This window comes from Bipolaris victoriae, assembly GCF_000527765.1.
Source record: "Bipolaris victoriae FI3 unplaced genomic scaffold scaffold_65, whole genome shotgun sequence".
Taxonomy (NCBI): Eukaryota; Fungi; Ascomycota; class Dothideomycetes; order Pleosporales; family Pleosporaceae; genus Bipolaris; species Bipolaris victoriae.
Genome location: NW_014575327.1, coordinates 145,332 through 157,706, shown reverse-complemented (window position 1 = coordinate 157,706; position 12,375 = coordinate 145,332). Strand labels below are relative to the sequence as shown.

General features: G+C 48.4%; 6 protein-coding genes across 6 annotated transcripts; 3 read left to right on the top strand and 3 right to left on the bottom strand.

Annotated features, from left to right (window-relative positions):
• Positions 1 to 257: 257 nt before the first annotated feature.
• COCVIDRAFT_104285 (hypothetical protein) lies at positions 258 to 1,281 on the bottom strand (the record flags this gene model as incomplete). Its single annotated transcript, XM_014699237.1, has 2 exons — positions 258 to 894; positions 947 to 1,281. 2 exons carry the CDS (start codon positions 1,279 to 1,281, stop codon positions 258 to 260), a joined length of 972 nt encoding a protein of 323 aa, XP_014554723.1.
• Positions 1,282 to 1,589: 308 nt separating this feature from the next.
• On the top strand, positions 1,590 to 3,946 carry COCVIDRAFT_39465 (hypothetical protein; the record flags this gene model as incomplete). The annotated part of the gene is made up of 4 exons (XM_014699236.1): positions 1,590 to 1,635; positions 1,700 to 2,401; positions 2,461 to 3,074; positions 3,128 to 3,946. 4 exons carry the CDS (start codon positions 1,590 to 1,592, stop codon positions 3,944 to 3,946), a joined length of 2,181 nt encoding a protein of 726 aa, XP_014554722.1.
• An 89-nt stretch (positions 3,947 to 4,035) lies between these two features.
• Positions 4,036 to 5,910, bottom strand: COCVIDRAFT_104350 (hypothetical protein; the record flags this gene model as incomplete). The annotated part of the gene is made up of 6 exons (XM_014699235.1): positions 4,036 to 4,652; positions 4,701 to 4,975; positions 5,092 to 5,259; positions 5,309 to 5,559; positions 5,610 to 5,681; positions 5,731 to 5,910. The coding sequence occupies 6 exons, from the start codon at positions 5,908 to 5,910 to the stop codon at positions 4,036 to 4,038; spliced, it is 1,563 nt and encodes a 520-aa protein (XP_014554721.1).
• A 474-nt stretch (positions 5,911 to 6,384) lies between these two features.
• COCVIDRAFT_28292 (hypothetical protein) lies at positions 6,385 to 10,147 on the top strand (the record flags this gene model as incomplete). The annotated part of the gene is made up of 3 exons (XM_014699234.1): positions 6,385 to 7,021; positions 7,069 to 7,465; positions 7,516 to 10,147. 3 exons carry the CDS (start codon positions 6,385 to 6,387, stop codon positions 10,145 to 10,147), a joined length of 3,666 nt encoding a protein of 1,221 aa, XP_014554720.1.
• A 443-nt stretch (positions 10,148 to 10,590) lies between these two features.
• COCVIDRAFT_104293 (hypothetical protein) lies at positions 10,591 to 10,872 on the bottom strand (the record flags this gene model as incomplete). The annotated part of the gene is made up of 1 exon (XM_014699233.1): positions 10,591 to 10,872. A coding segment is annotated over one exon (282 nt), but the record flags the coding sequence as incomplete, so codon positions are not given.
• Positions 10,873 to 11,434: 562 nt separating this feature from the next.
• On the top strand, positions 11,435 to 12,249 carry COCVIDRAFT_17641 (hypothetical protein; the record flags this gene model as incomplete). Its single annotated transcript, XM_014699183.1, has 2 exons — positions 11,435 to 11,948; positions 12,221 to 12,249. 2 exons carry the CDS (start codon positions 11,435 to 11,437, stop codon positions 12,247 to 12,249), a joined length of 543 nt encoding a protein of 180 aa, XP_014554669.1.
• Between the last annotated feature and the right edge of the window lie 126 nt (positions 12,250 to 12,375).

Below are 12,375 nucleotides of genomic sequence, written 5' to 3'. Positions count from 1 at the left end.
ACCAATTTTCCCGTTGGCAGATACCATTCCGTCGATGGCCTTCCGTAGCGGTGTTGTTCCTGTTTCAACTTTGGCCTCCAGGTTGGCGCCGTAGTCGAGCAAAAGCGTTGCCATGGCCAATATCTGGGGCCCCGTGAGTGTTTTGATAACATTGATGGCCATTACTAAGTGCAGTGCGGTTTCTCCTGCCGCTGTAGCAGCATTGACATTGTACATTAAACCCTTGGGAATCTTTGATTTTTCTTACTCTATATTGCCTAGGTAGTGAACTTTGCCTGATTTTCCTTTGCAAACCCTTGAGCGATCTTTCTCACCTCATCGCCAAGTTCCTCAAAGATATCGAATCCCCACCGCGACTGCACGTTGAATCGTTTGTGTTTCTCCAATTGGCTGAGTTCTTCGAATGCATCCTTTGGCAATGCCTTTACCTGTCCATTGCTTTTGATACGGCTCGGCGTGACGCTCTTGGGCAGCACCACGGTGCCGCGCTGGATGCCCCAGCTAGCGAGGAGTTGCCCACGGTCCATACCCAATCTGTGACCTAACACACCGACAAGTTCATCATCCATAGTGCGTGGCTCGCCTGTCTGGTTGTTGCCCAAAGGAGAGTATGCTTCAACAAGGATGCCTTTTTCTTTACAGAAGTCGAAGAGAGCGGGTTGTTGGAGGTAGGGGTGTGCCTCAATTTGATTGACAGCCGGGACGACGTTGGTCTTAGACAAGAGATCTTTTAAGCGGTTGATGGTAAAGTTGGAGACGCCGATTGCACGGACTTTGCCAGTACTAAGTAAGTTTTCCATGGCCTTGTAGGTGGTGGCTGGGTCAATGTCTACGAGGTCGAAAACGCCATCGTCACGCAAGGGGAACCACTTGCCCTGCTTGCCGTTGAAGGCACTAAGATGTTTTAAGTATGCGTTGTGAACTTATATCAGGAAGCTATACATACACGGGCCAGTGCATGAGGAACAAGTCAAGGTATTCAACACCAAGATCTCGGAGCGATTGATTGAGCGCTGCCTCGACATCTTCTGGTGCGTGCTTGGTGTTCCACAGCTTTCCGGTTATGAAGATTTGTGAGCGTGGGACGCCACTTCGTCGAATGCCATGGCCTACTTCCACTTCGTTGCGGTAGATGGCTGCGCAGTCGATGTGGCGATAGCCCGCCTTGAGTGCTGTTTCCACTGCTTGCTCAACCTCACCGGGCTTGGCTTGCCATGTGCCAAAGCCAAGGGCGGGTATTTGTGCACCCGTGTTAAGGGTGAAGTGTGTGGGAAGGGCCATGACTGTTATGGTGGGACGTCAACTTGAGGCTGGTGCAGCCAACACAAGATGGAGCAGTGTGTATAAGTAAGAGAGTGCAACGGCCGGTTCTCTGTACAACACCATGATATATATCTGCATTGTAAGTATTTCCGATGTAGCAGTGAAGCATGGGGCTGGGACGGAGCAGTTGCCCTTTGCCGCAACCCGCAACCTGTAGCTCCGCGGGTGAATTGCTTCCGTCTCCGACGAGCTAGGAACCGACGTTCGCCCCGGAGCGGATATCCTTCTCATTGGCCTGTATTCCTCATCCACCTACATCCACAACCATGCCCTCAGACGGTGCCACTGGGCTATCGCCAGCTTCCACAAATTGTATGCCAGAGCCCCAATGAGAACCTCTGAATCCTCAGGCGCCCATGGAGCTGACCCGGAATAGCACAGACAGGCAGCATAGTACCCCAGAAGCGGACCGCCGACGCAGCTCATGGCAGGCAACGCATGGTCAAAGTCACGCGAGCTTGCGATGTCTGCAAAGCAAGAAAATCAAAGTGTTCAGGTGGACAGCCATGCGAGAGCTGCATGCGCCGCCGAGTACACTGCCAGTACGAGGCTATCTACACAAGAGGGAAGAGGACCGCGCTTCGTGCCCCCGACCCGGCGGCTGCTGGGCGTTCACCTCCCGTCAACATGCAGCAGAGAAGCACTCCTCGACCTCCTCACCGAGCTGAAGTGATTATGGCTGATCCATTCGTTGCCGTTGCTCAGAGCGCCAATGATGTGGACCCGCCGTCGCGGGCTTCCCCGGGCCTCGAGGTAGCTGGGCAGTACTCAGACACCACGTCCGGTCTCTCATTTCTCCACCGCGCCTGGCGTCGCATCTCGAACAAGGAAGGCTCCCAATTTGTCAACGGTCAGCTTGGGCTAGCCGAAGACAGCCAACTGCTTATGAGTGCTGGCGACAAACCTTTTCGAGAAATTGGGCAAATGCAAATGCCATCAGCAGATCGTAGCCACGCCTTGCTAGATTTGTATTTTGATGTATGCATCGCAACCTATCGACTACTTCATCGGCAAACGGTGGAGGCCTGGCTAACGTGCGTTCTTAACAACATTCAATGCAATATTACACTTTCCAACGGTACGTAGGTGCGCAAAGGTCGCAACACAGAGCCTATCTTACTGATTTGTTTCGTCAAGGTATCGGTCATGCAAAAACAGCAGTGGTGCTCTCGGTACTTGCAATTGCAGCTTTCCACGAAGAAAAGGCCAAAAGCGACATCGCATCATCGCCCGAGAACGAGTTGAATGAAGAGCCACAGAGCGAACTCTTCTTTGCCGAGGCTGCGCGTTTGATTGCGAGCGAAACGGGTATTCCACAACTTGAGTCAGCTCAATGTAGGCTTATCCAGGTTTTGTATCTACTCATGTCTTGCCGATTCAATCAAGCGTGGTACGCTTTTGGTCATGCTCTCCAAATCATACCGGCCTTGGGCCTGCATCGAAGAGACGATCGTAAAAGACCCGGATCTACCACTAAGCGCGATTATATTGAACAGCAGTGTAGAAAGAGAACATTTTGGGTGGCGTACATTCTGGACAAGTACCTCGGCGTCATTTTTGGACGTCCCAGGCATTACCACGATGACGATATTGATCAAGATCTCCCAGACGCCATAAATGACGAAGACATGACCAGCGATGGGCCACGGAACTCAAGTTCGGATGACTGCCACCTGGAGTCGTTGATATGGCATGCACGTCTTGCACAGATTGCAGAGCGAATCTCGCGCGAGGTGTATTCCATCAAGCCGGTATGCCAGATTTTGATTTTGCGCCAATATTGCACTGACAGTGCGACATCCAGATACCAAACAATCTCCGCCTCGCTGCTTCCCATCGTCTGGGAGCAGCGCTGCGTGAGTGGAAGTCTTCCCTCCCTCCATTCCTAGGTTCCGTCAACCCGAGTAGCCTGATTCCTACTTTTCGCCGGCAATCCATAGCCTTGAAGCTTTCGTATTGCCATGCGGTCATGTTAGCCCACCGCCCTTTTCTTCTTAAGAACACCCTACGCGATAACGGTTCCATGCAAGATCTTGCAAAAGATAGTCTCCATGAGTGCATCGTAGCTGCGTGCTCAGTGCTAGATGCAGTCGACCGCGTGGCGCGTGAGGGTCGTATGTTTCACGCATTCTGGTGGACACACTACGTCTGCTTTTGCGCATTGCTTGTGGTATATGTGTCTATTATACAGGATACCTACCGAGATTCAATGTCAGTAGGCGATCGCCAGAATATGCTAGATCAAGCTGAAAACTGCCTGCAACACTTGGCGCGGGCCACAGCCTCTAACTCCCCGTCACGGAGATATAGCATTATCCTCCAAGAACTTCGTGCTGAAGCTAAACGAAAGACGGCTGTTCCAACTCAAGAGTATTTACCGCCATCGTCGGCTACAACTGTGGCCGGCAACCCAATAACGTTACCTGTAGAGGCTGTGAATGATCCTGATCCGTCGAATCCAACTCTACAGATGTGGCAGCCTCTTTTTGGTAGTCCAATGGACATGACAACACCAGGTTTAAAAGACTTTTTAGACGATTGGCAGACAACCGACTGGCTTGACCTTGACTCTTCAGCATTTGGCCCTTTTCCTGAGATGGATGGTGGATGCTATATTAGGTGAAATACGGCAGATACTTGATCACCGAAACGATTGTATATGTATTCCTTTGCAATCTACCTCTCTTCTTCACCGCCCAGCCGCTCTAATATCTACAATGTGTATCTAAAAAGTGGCGACTTATCACCCATATCCAGGAGTTGTTCATCGGTGTATCGTGCGCGAATCTCATCCTCACTAAGCTTTGCCTTCCTTGAGTTACCCCACTTGTACGACAATTCAAGCAGGAACGCGACAATGAAACCACTAGCACCAAAGGCGAGTGATAGCCCAAATCCTGTCTGATATTTAGGCTTCTCGCTCTCCAGATACATATAACTACCAATTACGCCGCCAATGTTGCCGATGCAGATATTGAAAGCCACGCCAATAGCTCGTCGAGAAGTTGGAGCTAAGTTGTTCGCCGCCCAAGAGCTTCCTGCAGGTTGTACCGGGTAGATTCCCATGCATGTAAGGATGATTGCAAAGAAAGCAGGGCCGAGGTTGCCACCAAGATTGCCATCGAAAGAGATAATGACTGAGTAGCCAATGAAGATCAAGCATAAGGGGATCGCAACGAATGGCAAGCGCCAGTAGAATCGATCCGAAAGCTTAGCGAAGAAGATGGAGCTCAAGGCTCCAGCCACGTACGGCGGGACCGTCATGAGTTGCGCATTTGTGTTGCTAAATCCCATGCCCTTGGTGATAGTGGGCAACGTAAATTTGGTTCCTGGTGGCAATTTAGTGCATGGAAGATAAGTAAAAGAACGGTTCATACCGTAGGAGCAGGCCGAGATACAAAGCAGAATGTATGCCTGCATATAGAGACGCCAATTGCAGAGGACCATTTTCAAATCAGTCCACTTGAATTCGTCCTTCTCCTCCTCTCCATATTTTCCTCCGTCTTTGATGAATCGTTGGAGCTCAAGGAAGCGGATTTCGTCGGGTTTGAGCCACCTTCCGCTCAATGCAGGAGAGTCGATCAGGATGAAAAAGCAGGAAATGCCGAGGCCAACGGTAGCGATGCCCTCGAGCAGGAAAATCCATCGCCAACTAATCACGAAGCTGGATTAGCATATTCAAACAATCGCAACCCATGGTCGTATACTGTATGGGATGGCAACTATCAACGTATCGGGGAGGGGTCAAGCTAATTTGAAACCACTTACCCTTCGTATCCTCCGATGCCGTCCATCTTGGCGATGGCCGCCGCAAGTAGACCACTAAAGGCCCCAGACAGTGCCGACGCACAATAAAAGTATGAGATTCTTGTAGCAAGGTGTTTCGGCATATACCAGTAGGAGCAGAGGTAAACAGCGCCTGGAAAGAAACCAGCTCTTGGACTGCTTAGCAAAGGATTGCAGTCTACAGTTGCGTATAACTCACTCGAATACACCAAGAAGAATCCTGGTTATCAATAGGCCAGCAAAGTTCTTGACCACACCCATCATCGTCATGATGATGCCCCAGCTAACAATAAGGATACCCAGATAGCATGATGGCCGTCTGAACTTTTTTAACAGCATATTCGACGGAACCTCGAGCAAGATGTAGGGTACGAAGAAGACTGATAGAACAACGTTCCATTCAACGCCATTCAATCCAAGATCGGTGACCATTCCTTCAATTTTAGCATTCTATTCAATGTTAGCGATAGGATTTTGTCAGTCTTTGGTGAGATGTTTACGCCAATATTTGCTCGATCTATATGAGATATGAGGTAGAGGACTGCCAACATGGGCACGAGACGAATGTCGACCTAAGAATTTCAATACAACAAGATCGTTCTCAGTATCGCATTAGCCTACCTTGCGTAGTACTCTCTTCCTCTTTTCCTCTGGATAGTTGATGTAGAAATCAGCATCCTCGGGTGCAAGCCCCAAAACTTGGATGTTGTCGATCTTGACCATCTGAGGCGCTTTTGAAGCCTGGATCGAATCCACCGCATCGTCGACGCAATGAATTTCGTTCTTGTCAATGGTGACCATTGTGCTGCGTACGTAGCAAAGATGTTTGGAAGATATGGAAACGTAGCACAAAAGCTTCACACAGTCGAAACTCGTGCCTTCTACAGAAGCTTTGATACCCCAGGGCATGCCCCAGGGCTTTATACCTTTCTCTTAGCTATGGTAACCCTGCAGGTAAGTGCCCCAGCGTATGGAGAATTGCTTAAACCCAGTCATTTAGTTTTCTGGGGAAAGCCAAGTGCGGGGAAATCTATTCACACCAAACTCCATCTAGACATGTTCAGCTGCGCTAAGGCATTCCGATGGCGTTAAGATGGCTTCCGCACGAATCAGAGGCAAATCCGCCTTTGTCGGATATATGCAAGTGTTTCAGGAACACCATCGTTCCATATCCTGACTTCAGTGCCATACTAATAGCACGTCTTTCACTACAATTCATATCATACTTCATCGACCATTCTTCTACCAACTACTTCGGGGTGAATCTCCACAATCATGGCGCCTGCACATATTACTCTTGCTACTTCTGTGCCTCCAGCATGGCCGCCCGCTACCTTCTTAGATATCCACAAAACTAATTTGCAGCCGGATGAGTCTACGATACAAACTGTGGACGCACTAGTCCGACATCGTGCGCGTCAAAGTCCTAACATCACCATCGTCTCATATCCAAAGTCGGGGACAAATTTTGTTGACTACTCGATGCAACAACTAGACGTTTTTGCCTTTAGGGTAGCCCGTCATTACCAGGCATTCATTCCGACAAGGAAAAGCTCATCAGAAAAGCCTATAACAGTAGCGCTGCTTGGTCCAAGTAACTTTGAGTACTTAGTCACGATGCTGGCTCTAGCCAAGCTTGGCCACACAGTGTTGTTCCTCTCGACCAGGATATCTCAAGCTGCCATCGACTCACTGCTAGCGACAACTGGTGCCAGATATCTATTAGCGGACTCTCGACATGCTTCCACGGCCTCTGAAGCTCAAAAGAGCCTTCCTGACTTGTACATCAGTCAGATAGTCACGTCAGACATCTTCGAGTTTCCCATTGAAGTCCACGCGGATACTCGCTTGGATTATCAACTCGATCATAATATCGAAGCTTCAAATAACATTTTCATCATCCATTCTAGCGGTGAGTAGCATATCAAGGCTTAAATGGCTCTTGTTAATTCGGCTCAGGCTCTACTGGACTGCCAAAGCCCATCTACCAGCCTCAGAAAAGCACAATTGCAAACTACGCCATCAGCATGAACATGAAAGCGTTCATCACCCTACCACTCTACCACAATCACGGCATCTGCAATTTCTTCCGTGCAGTGCATAGCGGGAAATCCATCCACATCTACAATGCCGACCTTCCTCTTACACAGCCACACCTCATAACCATCTTGAAACAGCATGACTTTCAGATTTTTTACGGTGTTCCCTATGCTCTTAAACTTCTCGCAGAAACAAATGAGGGTATCCATCTTTTGAAGCAACTCAAGGTTGTTATGTACGGAGGAAGCGCTTGTCCAGATACCCTGGGCGACTTATTAGTAGAGAATGGAGTAAATCTAGTCGGTCACTATGGAGCGTAGGTTTCCGTCTTGACATGCATTCTTCATACAAGCTAACAAGACACAGAACAGAAGTGGGTCAGCTGATGACATCTTTCCGGTCCCAAGGAGACACAGCATGGAATTATGTTCGCGAAACACCAAAGCTTTCACCTTTTCTTCGATGGGTCACTCGCGGAACCAATCTGTATGAATGCATAGTCTTGCCAGGGTGGCCGGCAAAGGTAGCGTCCAATCTTCCCGATGGTAGCTACGCCACAAAGGATCTCTTTGAACCGCATCCAACTATTGAGAAAGCTTGGAAATATATTGCTCGCCTCGACGACACTATTGCATTGCTGAACGGAGAGAAGTTCAACCCAGTCATGATGGAGGGCACCATTCGATCGCATCGAGCTGTCAAAGAGACCATCATTTTTGGTTTCAACAGACCTTGCCTAGGCATCTTACTTGTACCTGCAATTGAAGGTATGTCCGAGTCTGAAGTCATTGATGAGGTATGGCCTGTTGTCGAAGCAGCAAATCAAACGGCAGAAGCATACGCAAGGATATCCAAGGACATGATTCGGGTCTTGCCATACAATTGCCCATATCCCCGTACAGACAAGGGAAGTGTTATTCGACAAGCATTTTACAAGGAGTTCGCAACCGAAATTGAGAATGCATACGATGCTGCGGCAACAAGCCATGGTGATCTGAAAAATCTCACTGGCTTAGAACTGGAGGACCACCTTCGCTCTATCTTAATCAAGCACACGCCCTCTGCAAAAGATATAGATCGTAAAGCCGACCTTTTCTCTCTAGGAGTCGACTCTCTCCAATCCATCCAGGTGCGAACAGAGATTCTGAAGACTGTCGATATTGGCGGCAACAAACTTGGTCAGAACGTTGTTTTTGACTATCCGACAATTGAATCACTCAGCGCCCACCTTCAACGCCTTCGTACCGGCGAAGGAGAGCAGCGGTCGACAGTAGCTGAGCAAATGGGAGATCTTGTATCCCGATACAGTTCTTTCGAGCCTGTCCAAAAGGGACGTTTCATTACGCTTACTGGTGCCACAGGCTCTCTCGGAGCCCATGTCCTCGTACAATTAGTTAGGCGTCCTGACGTTGACGCAGTTCACTGCTTAGTACGCGCAAAGACCAACGGCGATGCTATGCAACGTGTCCGAAAGTCACTCCTAGACCGAAAAGTCTACCATGCGCTATCACTCTCAGCGCGCAGAAAGATACATACACTAGCAGCAGATCTTTCCGATACTCGCCTCGGCCTAGATGACGCAGCCTACACTGGAATTGCTTCGAATCTCACTGGCGTCATTCATTGTGCCTGGAGCGTCAACTTCAACAAGAATCTTGTTTCTTTTGAAAAAGACTGCATAGCCGGCGTTCGCCATCTCATTGATCTCTGTCTGGCTACATCTTCGCCAGCGCCTGCAACTTTTGACTTTTGCTCGTCGGTCAGCACAGTTGCGCGATGCCCTGATTTGCACACGCCTGAACAAGTGGCGGAATATGATTGGGCTCAGGGTATGGGATATGCACAGAGCAAGTGTGTTGCAGAGCACATTTGCATGGCTACCGCGGAAAAGACAAGTATCAAGGCTCGAGTGCTACGCGTTGGTCAGATCGTGGCTGACACAGTGCATGGAGTATGGAATGCTACCGAGGCCATTCCTCTCATGATGCAATCCGCGCTCACCGTTGGAGCACTTCCCAGGCTACAAGAGTCGCCAAGTTGGACGCCCGTTGACGTGGTTGCGAAAGCAGTAACGGAAATTTCATTCAGCGATGCCGGTTCTGTGGTTGCGAACGTCACAAATGCAAAGACGTTTTCTTGGACTGATCAGCTTCTCCCTGCATTACGCGAGGCCGGCCTTGACTTTGAAGAGGTCGAACCCAAAGAGTGGGTGCGGAGGCTTCGCGCATCGAATCAGGATCCAGTGGCCAACCCATCCATCAAATTGGCTGATTTCTTCGCGTCAAAATATGACAATGACACTTTCAGTCCTACACGGACATATGAAACAGTCGTTGCGCGCTCTTACTCGCCGTCACTAGATGCTGCTCCTGTGCTCAGCACAGATTTTGTCAAGACTTTCGTCAAGCAATTTCAAGCCACAGCATGGAGGGCGCAAACTTCCGATGTCACAGAAAAGAAGAAGTTTGTCGTTTTCACTGGACCTTGCGGAAGCGGTAAATCGACTATAGCGAAAAACCTTGCTGGCCGCTTCAAGGCTTCGTTCATCGAGGGTGATGATCTGCACACAGCAGACGCCGTCACCGCCATGGCCGCAGGTACACCACTCGATGACCAAGTTCGGACACTCTGGCTCGAACGTCTCAAGCAACGGGCTCATTACATTAGCACTACTCTAGGCTATGATCGCATCTTCCTTTCTTGCTCTGCTCTGAAGAAGTCTTACCGCGATCATCTTCGCAGCCTCTCTAACGACGATGTTGATATCACTTTCGTGGATCTGCAAGTAGAGGAGGAGGAACTTGTACGTCGGGTCAAGGAGAGAAAGAATCATTACATGAAGCACAGTATGGTTGAGAATCAGATTGCTATCTGGGAAAGACCGGATGATTCAGAGACAGACGTACTTCCGGTCAATGCTGGGCAGCCTGTCGAAATGGTCATTGAAGAAGTGGCAAACCTTTTGGACGCCCTTCATAATATTGAGCGAACAACTTAATCCATAGATTGGAATAAATAGATTCGGAAGACTGTGTCATGTTGTTCAAAGTATATACTACTCATGTAAGCATGACTTCATTCAGGGATCCAGCCCAACCTTCCTTCCTCCATACTCACCTCCATCTGATCTAGTCTGATTAGATCTGATTAGATTAAATAATCAAAACGACAAACGGATCAGTTAATCTGCATCAACTTGCTCACTTATGCAACGACAATTATGCATGATCTTTGTGTACAAAAGGATAGTGAATCACATGTGTTATCTTCTCTCAATGTCTTTTTCCTGCAATTCATGGTTATTGTCTAGAATGTGTGGTTCTTATCGTGGGCAAAAAAGTTCCAGCAAACGAGTGTGTATTTCATCTATCGAACGACCCTGAAAAGTTACATCCCTTGTATCCACCAACATTCAACTAAACTTGCAACTACATGCTGCTATCAATGGTTCTCAATGTAAAGGCAGTCGGCTAACGCGGTTTGAACATTTCCTCTGGGGCAGTTGATGCAGCCTCCGATGTACTCGCCATCAGCCTCCTGAGGAGGCTCAGAGTGCTCGCGTTTGAACACATGGAGACAAAGGTATCTATAAAGCTTTGGTCCGTTTCCTTCGAATGCAACATCCGTGCTGCAAGTGACAGTCGCATCGATAGTGGTTCTTGCCTCAAGGGCGGAAGAGCTCTCAATAGGATTAGCAATAGTAGCCATTGCAAGACCAAGGAATTTGTAAGGAGAAGGCTCGAGAAGTGTTCAGACAAAGATACAATCTACGGTACACAGAGAGAGGAGCGACAACACCAACTGCAGATACTATTACTAACTTACCAGTCCAAGCACCCCTTAGATTTGAAATTCCTACTTATTTTATGCCTATCACAACCAGCAGTTTTATGTATGTGTTCATCTCTTGTCGTTGATTTGCAACTACCCTTGCACAGGTAGCTATCCCAGGGTAAAGGACTGTCGAAAAAAAAATGCCTTAAATTTGCGAGAGGATGGAGCCTGGTGAACTGGGCATGAGACATGTAGAAAAGATTATCAGGATAAACATCGAGTTTGAAAAGTATAAAGGCAGGTAAACCACATGCTGTAGGGTTTAGTATCTTTCTATAGCTAACTACGCTTCTACTCCTGTCGCTAAATAAGCTCTCTACTTGCATATTCGCTCTTGCCACGCAGGATTATGACAATGCATCTCTCTGGATCCTTGATCGTTTTGGGGGCTAGCATTTAGCTTGCTGCTGCGAACCTTGCTCTATGGACTATTCCCGAACTCTCTGGTGTTATGACTGAAGCTGTTGAAGAACTCATGAATACGACGGATTTTACCACGATCAACACTGCTGAATGGGTTGTGTTCCTCAACCAGCCTGCCGAAGTGCTTGAGGGATGGGACGCTACTAAGAAACATCGAATGTTTTCTCTCCTACATGATGCGCTTATCAGTGGAGGAGGACTTCAGAAACGACTGGTGGACACCACTGGGGCTCAAGTAGATGAACATGTCAAGAGTTTGGAGGCCAGCTATTTGACTCAGGTGGTGAGGGATGAAGAGGATGAGACAGAGAAGAAAGGATGCATCCAAAAAACTATGTGCGTGTTGTGCGTCACTGCAGCAGCTACTGTAGCAACAGGTCTAATTGTTACATGCGCGTCGACAGTGTTTACTTCGATCCATGGAGTTACACCTGCAGCGGGACCTGCAGCGGCGGTTTTCTATACACCGATTGTTCTACAATTTATTGCATGCGCGTCCAAACCGACAGCTGCTGCTCTGGGTGCGTCAGCTGGGTGCGTTAGTAAGTTTGGATAGGAAGGGTAGATAATCTGGGAGAGCGTGAGGGGGTGGCGGGTGAGCGTATTGGGTGAGCGTATCGGGTGAGTTTTAGGATTGAACACTGCCACAGAGTTTGCTGCACTACGTACTATGCCTCATTGTCAATATTTACGTAGCTGCACTCTGTATCATTATCTCTATAGTGGTAATGTCATCCCGTAGCTGGCGGCTATCTTCTTAACATTTCTGTGTCCTACCATAGCTATTGTAAAGTGTACTTAATCTATAACCTAGGCTTATGGCTCTGTCAAGATATTCAGTAAGGTGTTTAGTGAGGATCTTATTGCATATAAGTACGCTGCATGCAGTTTCGATCACAGCCTGATCAATCGCCCCATAATAACCTCATAACACATTCGCTACAATAGCATGGATTATTCTAGCCAGAA